Source organism: Cinclus cinclus, chromosome 6, assembly GCF_963662255.1.
Source record: "Cinclus cinclus chromosome 6, bCinCin1.1, whole genome shotgun sequence".
In the NCBI taxonomy this organism is placed as follows: Eukaryota; Metazoa; Chordata; class Aves; order Passeriformes; family Cinclidae; genus Cinclus; species Cinclus cinclus.
This window is the reverse complement of record NC_085051.1, coordinates 1,924,485-1,940,128: the sequence shown is the minus strand read 5'-3', so window position 1 is coordinate 1,940,128 and position 15,644 is coordinate 1,924,485. Positions and strand designations below refer to the sequence as shown.

The 15,644-nt window shown below is 41.9% G+C and overlaps 1 protein-coding gene across 1 annotated transcript in view; it reads right to left on the bottom strand.

The window, feature by feature from the left end:
* CSTF3 (cleavage stimulation factor subunit 3) overlaps positions 1 to 11,561 on the bottom strand; it is a 47,625-nt gene extending 36,064 nt beyond the window's left edge. The window contains exons 1-3 of the mRNA XM_062494371.1: positions 11,400 to 11,561; positions 2,269 to 2,370; positions 2,044 to 2,139 (exon numbers count right to left, since the gene is read on the bottom strand). Of these exons, the coding sequence (XP_062350355.1) occupies positions 2,044 to 2,139; positions 2,269 to 2,370; positions 11,400 to 11,429 (228 nt within the window). The 5' untranslated portion in view covers positions 11,430 to 11,561. The remainder of the gene's footprint in view (positions 1 to 2,043; positions 2,140 to 2,268; positions 2,371 to 11,399) is intronic.
* Between the last annotated feature and the right edge of the window lie 4,083 nt (positions 11,562 to 15,644).

The following is a 15,644-nucleotide window of genomic DNA, read 5'->3' as shown; positions in this document are numbered from 1 at the left end:
GTTAAAAGAACATCTGATAAAGCATTTGATTTGAATTCACCCAGATGAACTGTACAAATGATATACAACTGAAAACAACACCGACAATGGTGCCCAATTTTGTGAGAGTATTTTTTTAGAGAGGAGTTTGGAAATAAGTTATTTCAACTTACATATGCTCACATATGCTTAAGAAACAGAGAAAAACACATTATTTCATTTGTAAATTGGCCACTTTATCAGTTGTAATGTTACTGTAACCAGGAAAGTTGAAAATTAAGTCAGAACTGAGATTTTAAAAATTTGGCTGTTAAGATAGAATTTAATTTCTGTAAATTACCCTCTTACATTTCTTTCATATATAATCTTCTTCAGGTGTAACCTCTACCAGAAATCTACAGTTCCTATTTTTCCATTGTTTTGAGTAACAGAACTATGTATTCCCCTTCTCTAATATTTGAAGTGTATTATTAAGTACACACACCAGAACTAGTGACAGTTATGACAGCTCTTTCCCCCTCATATTTACCTTGTGTTCCCTGGTAACCATTACATGCTGAGGTGCTGATCTGCCCTCCTTGAAGGAACAGGTAAAAAATTCTACCCTAGGCCGTCACAAGCTTTGCCACTGCTAAGGTTTCTAAATACTCTTGCATTATAAATTAGGGGAGGAGATGTTTGTCAGTTCATCTCTGAATGTGGTTTAAGACAGGAAGCTCTACACTGATAACAGGACTTTCTGCTGAAGGACGTACAGTACAGTACTGGCTTTCTGAGATGGCCTTACTCAATCCTTCAATTTGAGGCATGGGAAAGATAAAGGCTTTTTAAAAGCACAGAAATCAGGTAATTTAATGCAATAATGAAATTAGGTTAGATTCTGAAAACTAGAACCTGTAGCAAACATTTCATGGTACAAGAGGCTAATGGATTTGGCTGCAGGGTCCAAAAAGGAAAAGTATGCATTTATATGTTAGTCCATTTGCAATCTCCCAAACAGGAATAACCACCAACATTCTAACTACTGCTACAAACTGCTGCAAACAAGACAGTGAAAACTCTGTATACTTAATTTGGTAGCATTCAATTTAGATGGCACTATTTTGCACTGTAGCATCTTACAATAAACTGAAATATAAAAATTTCTCCTACATTTCCATGATCCCAATTTCCCTTATCTGCAAAATTTACTGCCAGAACATTTCTGGATACGGAATTTAATGTAAAATAAGATATGAAAACTATGCAATGAAATTTCACATCAAATGGAAGAAAAAGAGCTCATTTCTCATCTACATAATACAGGTCCCCACCCCTGAAGTTTAGCATATTGAAAATCTATCTCAAGGAAAAGGTGCAGCTGGAAGAGGCCCACAGAAACCATGTGTATTAGTATTAAATAACAGGTACAGAAAGGAATCAATCCAAAATGAACACCACAACCACCCCCCCCATGATTATACAGGGATTTTCATGGCATGTCATTAGAGACAGTTCAACTGATCAATGCACTTAGTGGCAAGTCTCATCCAGTTATGGAAACAATCACAATTTTTGGGATTTTTAAAAGCTAATGAGTTGGGCTAATGCATTTTCATTCCAGAAATTAGCTTCCATCCCCACACCCTCCCTGCAAACACTGTTCACAGAAACATTCAATTTCCTAAGAAAGCAAAAAAAAAATAAAAGAACCAAATATTCAGAGAAAAGTCATTCAAATAAGTTTGTATGTGTAAATAAAAAAAAAATCCTCTAAGTAAATGACACGGGAGGCAATAAATTGACACGACAAGCAAATAAAAGGCTAAAGCACTCCAATACCATTGAAACAGTTTTAATGTTGTTGCAATTCCATAATGCAACAATCATCAACTCATAAAAGACCCAATACTTTAGAATTCATTTTAATAATTCCTTTGTACCTATTTTACAAAATAAAGGCAAGGCATATTTAAAATCCCCTTTCCCCTAGATATTATGTACCTATCTTATTCATGCTTATAAAAATATAAACTTAAAATCCTATGAAATGTTATATAAGAAAAAAAATATAAAAATATTAACCTCTGCTTCAATGTACAGTTTCCAGAATCTGCCAGAACTGGGGAACTGGGCAACAAGGCGTTCATAGGTCTTCCGTGCTTTGTCTATAGGCTGATTCTAAAAATTGAAAATCAAAACAGCATTTACAGTATTATGATTTATGTAAATGAATATGCTGATTTTACTCCAGAACCAAATAGTGTGAGTGGACCATAGATAAGGAAATGTAATCCTATATCACTAAACCTGTGCCTCTCGAATGAGAATGCTCCAAGCGTCAAGGTCATATGGATTTTCTTCTAGTTTCTTTTCAGCTTTCTTCACTTTTTCTGGGACATATTCAGCAGTCTAGAAAAATTAAAAAGGAGACATAAGAGATCACAAGCAGTGTTTGAAAAGCTCTATCCCACCTACACAGTCAAGCAAAAGATAACATTCCGACAGTGCAGCATTCCACAGCTCAGCTTTTCAGATGGAGTTTCTAAACTGGAATTCAAAGGAAAACAAGTTGCCCCGGGAAGATAATGCACACTTAGCACAAGTTCTACATGTTATAGACATCAACCAAGATGTTAGACTAAACCAATTCAATGTCTCTAAAACATGAAAACAAATTTGAGTTTGCTGGAATATTTACTGCACCATGAATTTTCAGCATTTTTACCAACCTGGAACTTTCAGATGAAAAAAATAAATTCAGCCCCGTATTTCTATTACAGAGCTCAGGCAAACAAACCCAGGTTACTGCAGGAGTCCTTGTGCACATGGGGAACAGCAGCTATTTGGTAGGACACATTTAACAAGAAAACTAGGAGATGATGGTTTAGCAGAAACAGATACACACTACCCAAGCACAACTTCTTTGTGCACTTTCTCATCTCTCAATCCTACGCATGCCTTCCATTTTTTCCTTAACACTCAGACACTCCTATTGAAATTTATTTAAAAGCTTTTTTTGAGGCTAAAAGCTTTACCAAATTGAATGTAAACTTGTTAACATAGTTACTAGTATAGTATAAGTTTAAGTGTTCTTTAAAACACTTCTGGAAATAACTAGCTTTATGATTTTCAGGTGCTTTCCCCCCCCCCCTAGATTTAACATTGTTAACACAAAGTAGAATGAAAATTAGTGTGAAGGTCACATACAGACACCCTTGAAATACATGCTTGTTACAACCCTAAATGAGCCTAAGTTTATTATTAAGCCTGTTTATAGTTCTGAGCTGTATACCAAACCTCTTATTCAAGAGGCTCACGGCTCATTTTTTGACAGGTAACAGCAATACAAAAACCTCACCAACTAAATTCTTGCCTTTGTGAGATGTGACAATAGTAACCCTTAAATCATTACTCTAAGACCTTGCTGGAGAAATTTTACAACTTCACTGCATAATTACTGTTAGAATACTCATCTCTAACGTATAGTGCAGTGTGACTCATTCACTGCACAGAAAATTAAAAAAAAAAAAAAAAGGAAGCAAACAACAAAACCCCTGTCATTTGCTAAAAGATTATTTCAAGGAATTGATTTTAAACCTTAATATTTGGTCTACATCCCAGAATCCCGGGATGAGGCAGGCTGGAAGGGTCACCTGGTCCAACCTCCCTGCTCCAGCAGGACCATCCCAGAGCACATAGCACAGGTCAACACCTCCTTCTAAAGCTGAAAAAGACAAAACAGCACAGAGGGAACCAACACTCCTCTCTCTCAAAGGTGCCATCAGTCTTGAGAATTTGAAGCAGAAGGTAACCACACTAGTTCTGAATATTTTTCAGCATTACCAATTTTTGTGTCAGTCCTATTAGCAGGATGTAATTCAGAACATATCCCTTTAAAGATATTTTTAACAAAACTACTTATAAAATGGGAAAAGCATCAAAAATGTTGCAAAACTGTTAAACTGACATGTAGTGGCAGATATGCAGTAAATGGAGAAGAAAAAAAAATCAGTAGGCTGGGCTTTAGAGGAGTTTAAAGACCATGATTCCTTCTGATTCATTTTTCAAGCAATCCTTAACACTATTTAATGCAAAGCAATGTAGCTTGGAAGGCAAATATCAAGTCCCACAGTAAACTATTATAAAATTAATTTTATTACAAAGTCAAAGTAGCTCAAAGTTGTCAGCTCTGAAGTAGTAAATTTATAAACTGCCATAGGAATAGTATCACATCCCTAAGTCCATCAAAATTTGGATTCTGTAGTACTAGGCTGTAGTTAACTGATACAGGCTTAAGATGTAAAACAGTATAAAATTAACTAGTGGTTTTATTTCTTCCCAAATTAGATGCTTGAACATAATTCAGCTTCCAGAAACGGCACTGAAGCTGAAATCAAGTTTAAAACTATTTCTGTAAGCTACCCCTACAGGTGACCCAAAGCTGAAATGCTGCTTATTCAACAAAGCACTAACTCAAATACATCAACATCAGTGGGAAGCACTGCTTCACTGTAACCCCCCCCCCCAGTGAAATCTACTTGTCTCAAATAAATTATTCTGGATACATTTAGAAAGAAATGCCTGGCAGATGTACCATTAATGTCTGCTACAATAAAAAGGAACCCACCCTACAAAAACACAAGGTCCTGCAATGTAAGTTCTGACCTTTAAACAAGATAAAGTAGACTGGGCCACTGAAGCACCTTTCAGCTATTACAGCAGTAGTTTAGTTCTATTTCCTCAAATCTTTCCACATGACAAAAAAAAAAAAAAAAAAAAAAAAAGAAAAAAAAAAAAAGAAAAAGCACTTCACTGCAGTGGCAGCTGAGTTAAGACTTCCAGGAATTTGATCTCACCTAGGCAGATACAGGGTCAAACTCAGAAAGGCAGGAAATGTTCAGGAAAAAACAGATGGAGGTAAGATGCACAACCACTGCAAACCTAAATTAATTTTGTATGTTTGCTACATGAATCAAACTGTGCAAGAACAATTATTTTAATGCAAAATAAAAAGGAGCGATTTTTTAAGTTGGCAAATAATTATTTAGCAGAAGTAGATAAAGTTCTCCGTTCAGTTATACAAGCCAAATTCTAGGCACCCTACGGAACTGAAAATATGATGATCACAGTTTTAAACTGGACTGCCTGGACTTGCTTGTACCTTAGGTCACACAAAATAAAACACTCAGCTCCTCTGAGCCAGTGAGAACTCCCTCTCCTGTCCCTCTCCACCTCCAGCATGATAAAGGCCACGCACATCCCAGGGACACACTGTACTCCAGGCAAATCAGTGTCCTGGCTCTGCCTCAGCAAAAACAAGGCCTCACTGCATCTTCACAAATAACCATTCCCAATATCCTGGGGGAATCAACACTCAGGAGTTTTGGAGCATTTTGCCAGCGCTGGGTGTGTGAGCAAACACCCTGACAGCACTAACACCTACTGCAAGCACACAACAAAATGGAAGCAAGAGCTGGACCTGTAACCTAACTCTACAGGCAGGAAGACATGTGATCCTAGTTTTGAGAACTTTATGTTAACTGCACTTCGTGCTTACGGCTGCTGTTACCACAGTGCAAGGGCATATAGCTTTTGATTATGTATTCCTCATTGTACTGCTTGCACAACAGCCTATTCCAAAACAGTGAACACATAATTCTTGGGTGTTCACTGCCATTATCCTGCCCCTAGACAAGGATTTCCAGAAAAGCTCATCCTGTAACAAGCCAGCTCAGGGAGTTAAACCAGCAGAAAAATAATCCTGTTTGAAAAGTGATTAACTTTCTAATGGTTCAGCCCCCTGGTTTCAGGATCAGATGCAGAAAAAAAGGATGGAAAACCATTCAGGACTCTAGCAGCCCCAACTTACAGCAGCTCAAATACCATCAAAATGTACCTAATCAGATACTGGCTTTCAACTTTTCTTTACTACCTGGAAAAAAATACTGCACACAGACCATAAAAACACTTTTTTCCTCTGCTTTTGTTAACTGTGTTCAGTAGATCTCTACATCATCAGGATCCTACCCCATAACAAACTCTTTGAAGGTCATGGAATTATTTTAGCACTTAAGGTTTCTACAAATTATTACCATCTAGTCCAGTTCACAACTACCCTTTTGCTATTTATACACTGACAAATAGCAATAGATTTGAAGTGTCACAGATACTAGAAGTACAAAAAGATTTTTCCAGAATCTGAAGAGACTTAAATCCAAATTTTCTAGGAAGAAATCTAGGAGCTCCTTCCTGCAAAATATATCAACTGCACAAAATCCAATTCTGAATTCATAAAGCATGTCTGAGAGAACAAAACCAGAGGAAATAAGTTCACTTTTGGTTTTTGCTTATTAATCAATCACCACCAAGGGAATATTCTTGGTTTATACCATATTCCTAAAATCAACAGTTTCCTCAGGGCTCCTGAATGAATCTTCATGACTCCAAACCATCTAAGAAAATACCTCAACATATTTAAACTATTTGCAAGACTAAATGCACCCAGTTGTTTAAGGCACCCTCCTGTTTCAACAAAAGGATCCTCTGCAGTGAGAAAAATACGTTTAAAACAGCTGTTTTATCCATGAAGTGGCTAGTTCAAGACGCTTTAAAAACTACCACTAATTATGAAATAAGAACTTCTATAAACCACACATGTAGGCTGTTGTATACAAAAGGGCAAGAATTTTAATGGCTAGTTTAGGCAAATTGCTTCAATATTCAAAAGGAGGTTTCTGGACATTAAGCCACAGGCACTGTTTGGTGGTTTTGGCTGGGTGTTGCACACTTCAGCACAGCCTGGCCTGTAACAGACCCAGTGAATAAAATCTCTAATACATTAACATGTAAGTTAACAAGCTTTCTTAGTTGTCCAGTTTGCTAAATTTACAGATTGGTTTAGTCTAAGGCTTTTTTTCCCTTAAAGTTTATTTATAGCTGCATGTGCAGAGAACAAGTTTTAAAATCCTTTCCTCAGTAACACATCCCTTCACTGGGTGAACTGTAGTGTCATTTTACCTATCCTTGCACTTTCTTAAATGTTTTTAATGCCTTGACTTCTTCTACTCTACACTAAACCACTTCAACTGTGAACAGCCTTGAAAAAAAATCATGTCCTTTAAGTCTGAATCACTATGAGCAGACATAGCTCAGCACATTCACCTTGACCAAAAAAGGATACTTTTGTAAGTACTGCCCAATCCTAACATAATCTGAGCTCAAAACTCTAGAAAAACTAAAAGTTTTAGATTAATAATGATTACCATTCTTTCCTCATAGGACTATTTCCCAAATACTGGACTGACACATTTTTCACTTGAACATCTTACTGGTATACCCGGAACTCACTGACTCTGGAAATACATCTAAATTATTATTTATTTACAACTGTGTAAAAATTGTCATTAAACCACTGCATTACAAATTCAGAAGCTTTCTTTCACCAACCCTTGTCATTTTGCCTCCTTTAAAAAAAAAGGTTTCTCTAAAATGGCTCTGTCTGTCATGTTAAACCCACACAATCCTGCAAGAAAAATCTTTCAGCGCTGCATTCAGTGACATCTATTTTTAAAACACTAAAGTAAAGTACAACATTTACTGTTGTCTTTAGCACCTAGAAACTTTCATGATGCACTACATCAGACACAAGACAAAGAGAGGAAGGAATCAAAAGGGATCAGAAGTACCATCAAAAAACCAGAACAAACCGTTTTTGAGGTATTTTCTATAGTCACAGAGAATACAGACATCTTTTTTCCCCACAGCTTGGTCTTAGACCAGACCCATATTCAGGTAACATAAAAAAATGCATCACAGACAGGTGAATGTATCTTAGAAACACTAACTGGAAGTATGAAATGCATGTTCTAACCTTAAAAGATTAGAAGACACCTAATGCAGGGGCAAAGCAAATGTTATGTGACTTTCAGATTCAGTTGATGCCTGGAAAGTATTTATAAAGCGGGGGGCGGGGGGGGGGGAGTGGGGAATTTAGGTTTTGTTAGCAAGCACATGAAACAACCACCACAGCTGAAACAAAATTAGATGTGTACATTAAAGACCACAAAAATGTCAAGACATCCATAGGTGCAAGCGTGGGCTCCCTGTAACCCTGGCATGTTAAGCTGAGAAGAGCCTGGCAGGGAATTTTCTGGCAAACAGTGGCAGATGCAGCCTTTCAGTCCAAAAAAGAGCATTTCTATGATACAGACAGGGCTGAGTGTTTGGTATTCCAGAAACTGACCCTGGAAATTCTGGTTTGTTAAACAACCTGGAGGCCTTGCCAGAAGTCTGGCAGAGGCCTGACAGATTTTAAGTCCTCACACGATTGAACTGGTTCTTCAGGACTAATTTGGGCCCAGCACAATTAACATGGAAGAAGAATTTGAAATACATTCCAAGTATTGTGGCTGCATTGTATTCTCTGTCCTGCTCCAGTCTGTTTCACAATAACATAAGGGGGGGGGACAATCTACATAACACAGATTAGGCTCCTGATCCACACAGTAAAGCAGCCCAAAAATTCCTGGAGCTAAGCTTGGCCTAAAGGCAGTAAAGCCACATTTCAACTGTACTGCACCTGATATAATAAAGCCTCCTAAAGCACACCTATGTCTTAAACCTTACATTCCCTTTACCCTCCCTCTCTTCCTACAATCAGCATTCTAGCTCTGTTCTTCCTTTCTACACTACCACAGCTCTGTATTTGCTGCAGACGTGGCAATTTATTATTCACCTGGCTGCTTTTTGGCAGTGCCTTCCAAAAGCTGGGATCTGGGAAGCAAGATGCAGAACCCCCTGCCTGAGAGTGGGTCAAAGCTAAAAGCTCTGCTTTGTCAAAGATTTCTCACCTGCATCACGCTCTCACACTTACATCTAATGCATGACACAGATGCAAATTAACTGTGCAGTCCCCATTTCACACTGATCTCTGTGACCGCCAATGAAAAGAGCACCCAAAACCTCAGAGCTGGAAGTAGCAGAAGAAACCCGAAGCAGGAAAGGCAGCTGCAATCCCACCTCTGCCCAGCTTCAGTTTCCTACAGCAAGGCACATTTAGAACCCTCAGAACACTGTGCATGCTCAGCTCAAGGCCTTTGAGGCAGCGCCAGGCTGGTCTAGAGCAGCTGCAGCGTGGGTGCCCCAGTCACCAGGCTCTGCTGCTCCTCCCTCCAGGGACACTGGATTTAGATCCCTCAAGCCATGCCAGACCACAGCCAGGCTCACTGAAGGGACTGCATGGGAGCCTCTGTGCTGAAAACTCCATGGCAGTGTCGCTAAAGACCCTGGGATCTGGATAGGGCCTACGGCAACAGCCGGAGTCACAAACACAAGTCTGCCAGGCGAGAAAAAAGCTGTCACTGAAAGTGAAGAAAACTGATGGAAGGGAGTAACTGAACAAAACAAAATCAGAGACTTGTAGGAAATCAGAATCCAGAGGCCTTCAACAAGAGGATGGAGCAGTATAAATAAAAAAAAAATTAACCCAACCTATAAGAACCCATAACAGCTGTTTTTTTAAATCTGAAGCACATCCAACATGAACACAGTAACAATAACGGGCAAAAAAAGGAACCTTTGTATGGCCCTTTGTGCTTTACAGAGGTTGCAAATTACAGTTTACAGGTTTGGGAATGCTAAACCCCTCTGAGATATGGCATAACAGTATTACACCTGCCACTTTTATTCTGTAGACAGACAGTAACTCAACCTTCTGCTTATCAAATTCTCCCTTGCAAATGAAAACGAAACCTAAAGTCAGCACGGTTGAAGTTAAACAGTAACACCTTAATAGCTACAGAAACACACATGCTACTTTAACAAACAGTTTAATTAAGCTATGCAACATCAAAGTACCCTCGAAAACATACTGAAGTGGGGAGATTAAACCTGGAACATGCTACACACGAGCATTAACAAACTTTTGCTGTGGCATATTCTTACTTCTTTGCAGCCATCTATCTCATGATGAAGGGAACCATTCTGAAGAGCCTCTTGCTCAAACATACTCCAAGTACACTCACCAGCCTGATAAACTTGGAGCACAGGGGGAATTTTGGGAAATTATCCTAATGAGGCAGAAACTGACTATTTTACACTCCCAGCGTGACATTCCCTATACCCACCCCATCCGCAAAAATAGTGGTCTTATAAAATGTACACACCATACTTTACAGGCCCAGACATACAGAAACTCATTCAGTTCTGTTAAGAAACTAGCATTCTACAAACAAAAAGCCACTAAAAGAAGCACTAAGGCAACAGCTTGATTTTAAGTATTTCTGATGGCTACACTGGTTACTAGGACACGTGACTTACCAATAACTTCCCTCAACCAGGAACTTTGATCCCCATCCCTCCAATTAATACTGATTTTAAATATAATCCTAACTACTAAAAAAACCAAAACATTTTGACTCTTACGACTCTGCCAGTGGGTCGGAAATCGTTCACAGTAATATCAAATTTAGAAAGGGACATACAACACTCTGATGGTACCTCCATATAACTTAAGAGGTTAGGGTAAACACATACTTCAGTCTATTAAAAAAAGAAGCAAGAAACTCCCAAGCCAAACTCCGCTGAAACTCTAGTTATTTCACAGAACCCCAGAACTATTAGGTTTGGAAGGGACCTCTGGAGATGCCCTAGTCCAACCCTCCTACCCAGGCAAGGTCACCTGCTGGAGCATACTACACAGGAATACGTTCAGGTGATTTCTGAATGCGTTCAAAGAGGGAGACTCCACGTCCTCCCCGGGCAGCCGTCCCAATGCTCAGCCGCCCTAAACCTAAAGAAGTTCTTCCTCATGCTGAGGTGGCACTTCCTGGGTATTAGTTTAGTTCCCTACTAAACGGAATGAACGCTGTACCACAAAGAAGACCCTTTACCAAATAAACGCGTATTTATTGTCTCGAGTTAAAGGATTAATCGTAGATTAACAGTGATTTATTCTGGAAGCAGGTGATGTCGTTAAAGAGGCCTTCAACATTAAACGCCCGAGTTCAACGCTCACTTTACATAACATCGCAAACTGCCACTGTGAACAGCTTATTCGGGTTGCAATTTTCTTCCCGAGGGTGTCGTGTTCACCGACCACGACCGAGCGAGACCACGGCCGCAGAGCTCGCCGGGACGTCCATTGTCCACCTCACCCTGAGCCGGGAAGGCGAGGGCTGAGCGAGCCGGAGCTCCCGGCGCGTCACCGCCTGGCCCAGGCCGGCTCCACTCCCCGCTTCCCTCGCTCGCCGATGGGGCACAGGGAGCTCCTTCCTTCCGACGGACGGTAGGGTAGGAAAGCCCCGGCCGGGCTCAGGGCCCGGGGCAGGGCCGCGCTCCCCTCGGCCCCGCCGCACGCCCGCCCGCCCGCCCGCCCTCGCCGAGCCCACACCGCACCGCTGCCCCGGGGCGCGGCCTGCGCTCACCCGGCCCCTGCTCACCTGGTCGCCGGCGGTTCCCTCTCCGGACATGGCGCGTTCAGACCGGGCTGGGGGGCCCCAAGCAGGTTAAAGCCCCTTAAAAACGCTCCTCCGGCCGCAGCCGCCGCGCCCGGAGAGCGGCGGCGAGAGAGCGGCAAAATGGCGGCGGCAGCTCCGGCCCGGGGGCGGGGGAGCGGGGCTGGCGGGAGGAAGTGCGTCATCGCGGCGCGCGGGGGCGGCCGGAAGGGGCGGGGCGAAGCGCGGGAGGCGGCCCTGGGGCGGTGTTTCCTCATCCCGCTCCTCTTCCTCTCTCTATTGCTTCCCTCTCCCTGTGCGTTCTTTCCCTTTCCCTTTCCGCACTGTGGGGGCACAGCTGGCTCCCGGGAGCCGCTCCAGCCCCACGCGGGCAGGATGAAGCCGCGATACTTGCCCTGCCCGGCCCGGCCCGGCGCTGAGCGTGGCCCCGGGAGCCGCTGTAGCCGCGCTCATGGCTCTCCCGAGAGGGACGGAGGAAATCGGGGGAGTTTGTTGACTTCCAGCGGCTCCTCGCCGGCGCTTTGCTTTCGCAGAGGGAGCGCCAGCGGTGGCTGCTAGCAGCAGACGCGTCCCTTCCACCTCACAAGAGCTCTTGCTAGTGGAGGCAAGTTCGAAACAGAGGCTAAGATCGCGGTCACAAAAGACCTGAAGGGCGCAGGAAACAGCTTCCCCTAAAGTTAATTAGTTTTGTTTACAAAATATCCACTAGTCTGTTCGTGAGAATGGGGTCTTGAATCAGCCACCGCAGGGAAACTGGGCTATTTGGAAAAAAAATAAAGATCTGTAGAAGGCTTGGCAGATACCAAGGTGATTTAGCTGCCTTCACAAGAGCAGTGTAAGTGTCCTTAAAATTGTGTAATACAGAAATACATTAAGTAACCCGGTGTTAGCGCTGGGTTTTCCTTCTGCCTCATCTTCCAGAAGTCACTATCTTTAACCACAGAAGTGTGTGGAAAGAGGACATAAGGAAAGCATAATATGCGACCTGAACCTTCACCTGGGAAAATAAAGGGAGCAGAGAGGGGGAGTTACTTGGCTAATTGTGCGGTAACATTTCTCAGAGATGTGATTATTCAAAAGTGAAATACAAACATGTCTTGGCAAGTAAGCTGTCCTGAACTTGGAGAGCAGGGACTTTGTGATATGAGCCTAATTTGTTTGAAATTATTTGAGAAATAAATGCGATTTCTTTTCAAAAACCCTGCAATTTTCCAATTTGTTCTTGTAATGTTTTTCCATTTCTTATACAGGAGCTAATTCCTTCAAAGTAATTGCTTGACACAATGCTGGTGAAGCCTCTAATTAGACAATACTTTTGTTATTCCAGGGCTGCAGTGTCAGCTGCCTCCCTGACCTGGCTGAATTATTTCTTTTTTTCTAGTTCTTTAGGTTTACATTTTGTTGTGAATATCAGGGCTCCCAGCCTGAGGTAACTGGGGCAGCGAGGACATGATTACAAGCCTGGCTGCTTGGAAGGGCTGCACTTCAATTTTCGGATGGTTTGTGATATCAAAGCAAGAGGACATTGTTATAATACCTGCTGTGCTGTGGTGATTCATGCTTAGTTCAGTCATTGATGTGGAACTTAATGGCAAGCCATGAATTAATAAAGAATGAATGAATTAACTGTGGATTATCCTGCTCTGGGAGGGAATGTGGTAGAAATCAAAAATCTGAAGCTGCTCAGGAACTGAAGACTACTGTACCTACAGGTCAGTGGTACTTGTAACTGGAAGAAAATGAGAGCCTAAATAGATGTTGAACCTTAAAGGCTGTCAGGCCAAGATCTTGGCAAACTGTAAGCAAAGCAAATTTGAAAGGAAGCTGCTTTCACAGAGTCAGGGCAGTGGTTATCAAACAGACCCAACATACCTGTTTCCCGAGGCATTTTAGCAGCTTATTTTAAACACTAGTTATGAAATCACAGATTTTGTGCAATTATAACCACTAAAAACATTGTTTGAAACCTTATTTTTAAAGGGATTCAATCACACATAGAATTCTGTCAGCTCAGTGCTAGAGAGAAAGTTTAAGGCCCTTAGATTTGAACTGCTCTGTTAATTTCTATGTGTCAGTGCTGAATCTCAAGCTACCAGAGTGCAGAGGATGCTGAAGATTGTCCTTCCCACTGTGTCACCAGTGTCACCACGCTGCTGGAGGCTGTGGGCTGTCACCCCTCCTCTGAGATGGATTTCAAACACAGGGTGAAGGTAAGGACCTGAAAACTGAGAGACCCCATCTTGCTCTTGGCCAGGGGCATGGTGGGCCCTGGTGTTTCCTCAGCTGAGACTTCTGCAGTGCATGGGTCCCCTACAGAATCCATAATCACCCCTTTTGTGTTTCTAAATTGACAACACCCTGGGGATTCTGTGAACTAAAAAAGAGAAGACAGTCTAAATTTATATTCCCATAGGTCATAATTAAGAGTGAAACTCGTGCTTCTGTCAAACTGGTATTGCTCCCCACTTGACATCCAGTGAGCTGTGTCTCACAAATCAAGTGCAGCAATGTCAAACAGGAGAAAGCAAAACCCAAACAGGCTTTGCTGAGTTTGTTTTCTTGGGCTCTGCACTGGTACTGCTGGGGTTTGTAGTCAAGAGGGAAGGAAGCATCTGGTGGGGGTTGGGTGGTGAGGAGGAGAAGGAAGCAGTGGGATTGAAAGGAGTTTAGAAATTTAGTGTACAAGCAGAAAACAAAGCTGAATAGACCAGTGAATAGCTAGGATGATGAGTAGAAAATACTTACAGCAGTCTACATAATTTCAGTAATGTAGTTTATTAGTGTAATAAGATGTTAAAATTTGGGATTGAATTCTAGCCTCCTCGATATCAATTAATTTGCTTGAATTGCCTGACATTTAATGCTGTTTTTACAGTATTACATAATTTATTTTTTTGTAAGCAGCTCTTCAGTTTTCTCAGAAAAGTATAAATAATCCTCATGTTGACTAAACAAGCTTGTTCTAAATCTTGTTCTGTGTTCAGTGCAGAATTCCTTCCCAGTGCAAGTAGTTGGTGCCTTTCTATAACACTTCTTGCTGTTGTGGATCATTATTAGTACTCATCAATGTTTATTTATATTGCCTTGCGGATTCTTTGGAAAATTTACCATAATGAAAGGAAATCTGAAGCTGGATCTCTGTGGTCAAAGTTGTATTTTAAGGATGAAACACTAAGCAGTGAACATAGTGCAGCAAATTGTTTAAGCCAACAACTGAGTATCCTCAGAGGCAGGATTACATTGTTTTTTTCCCTTGAGATTTGTGGTCAGGTATTTATGGATGTGCCATTTGTAGTGTACAGTGGATCTAACATGTCCTGAGTGCTTTGGGTGTACAGTCTGTGTGCAGATCAGTGCCCCAGGATGGGCACAGTCAGGCCCACCTGTCCAGCAGCCATTCTTCTGGCATTCCCCCTTGTTCACTGCCAGGCTGCAACAAGGCTCTGAAGATCACCACTAGCTCTGCCTGGGCAAAACTTCTGGGCAGAAAAAGAGAAGAAATGTAGAAAACCTCAAATTACACAACTGAGTTAAAAAAAACAACACGCAAAAAAACGCGAACCAAAACATAAAAACCACCAAACCAACGACAACAAAGAACCATCGGAAAAACGCTATTCTGGATTAAAGTGGCGTCCAAATGAGGCCTTGCAGCTGAAGGGAGAAAGACGAGGTAACGTGTACAAATAGCAGCACAGTTCACTGGTTGCAGTGTTCTCAGTTTTTTGAGCGTGCTTTACCGAAGTGTTTTTGGGGTCGTTCAAACGTGCCTAGTGACCGCTGGCGTGTCCGTGTCGGCGTGTGCCCGCTCGGTGTCCCCGGCGCTGGGACTGCCCCGGGAGGTGGCAGACAAACACCGCTGCGGCTCGGCTGGAAGCGGGAGAGGGGGCGAGCTGCACGTACCTGGCAGCCTCCCGGCAGGGAAACTGGCGCGGCACCAACTCGGGGGGGACTTTACGTCTGCGTTCCAGGACTTTTTCCTGCCGCGTTGGACATCGCAAGTGTCATTCTGTGAGTCCTGCCGTCGAGTCGCGTCTTGCAAAGATTAATAATTTTTGAAGTATTTTAACTTTATCTTAGGAAAAAGTCACGCGCATTTTGGGCGTAAGGGTTTTGACAGTTAGTAATAAGTAGAAAGTAGGAGCATATGGAAGGAAAATAGAGTCGTCAAAGGATGACTGGAAATCAAAGAGGGAACTTGCCACTAGGCAGCATAGAAATCATCCAACG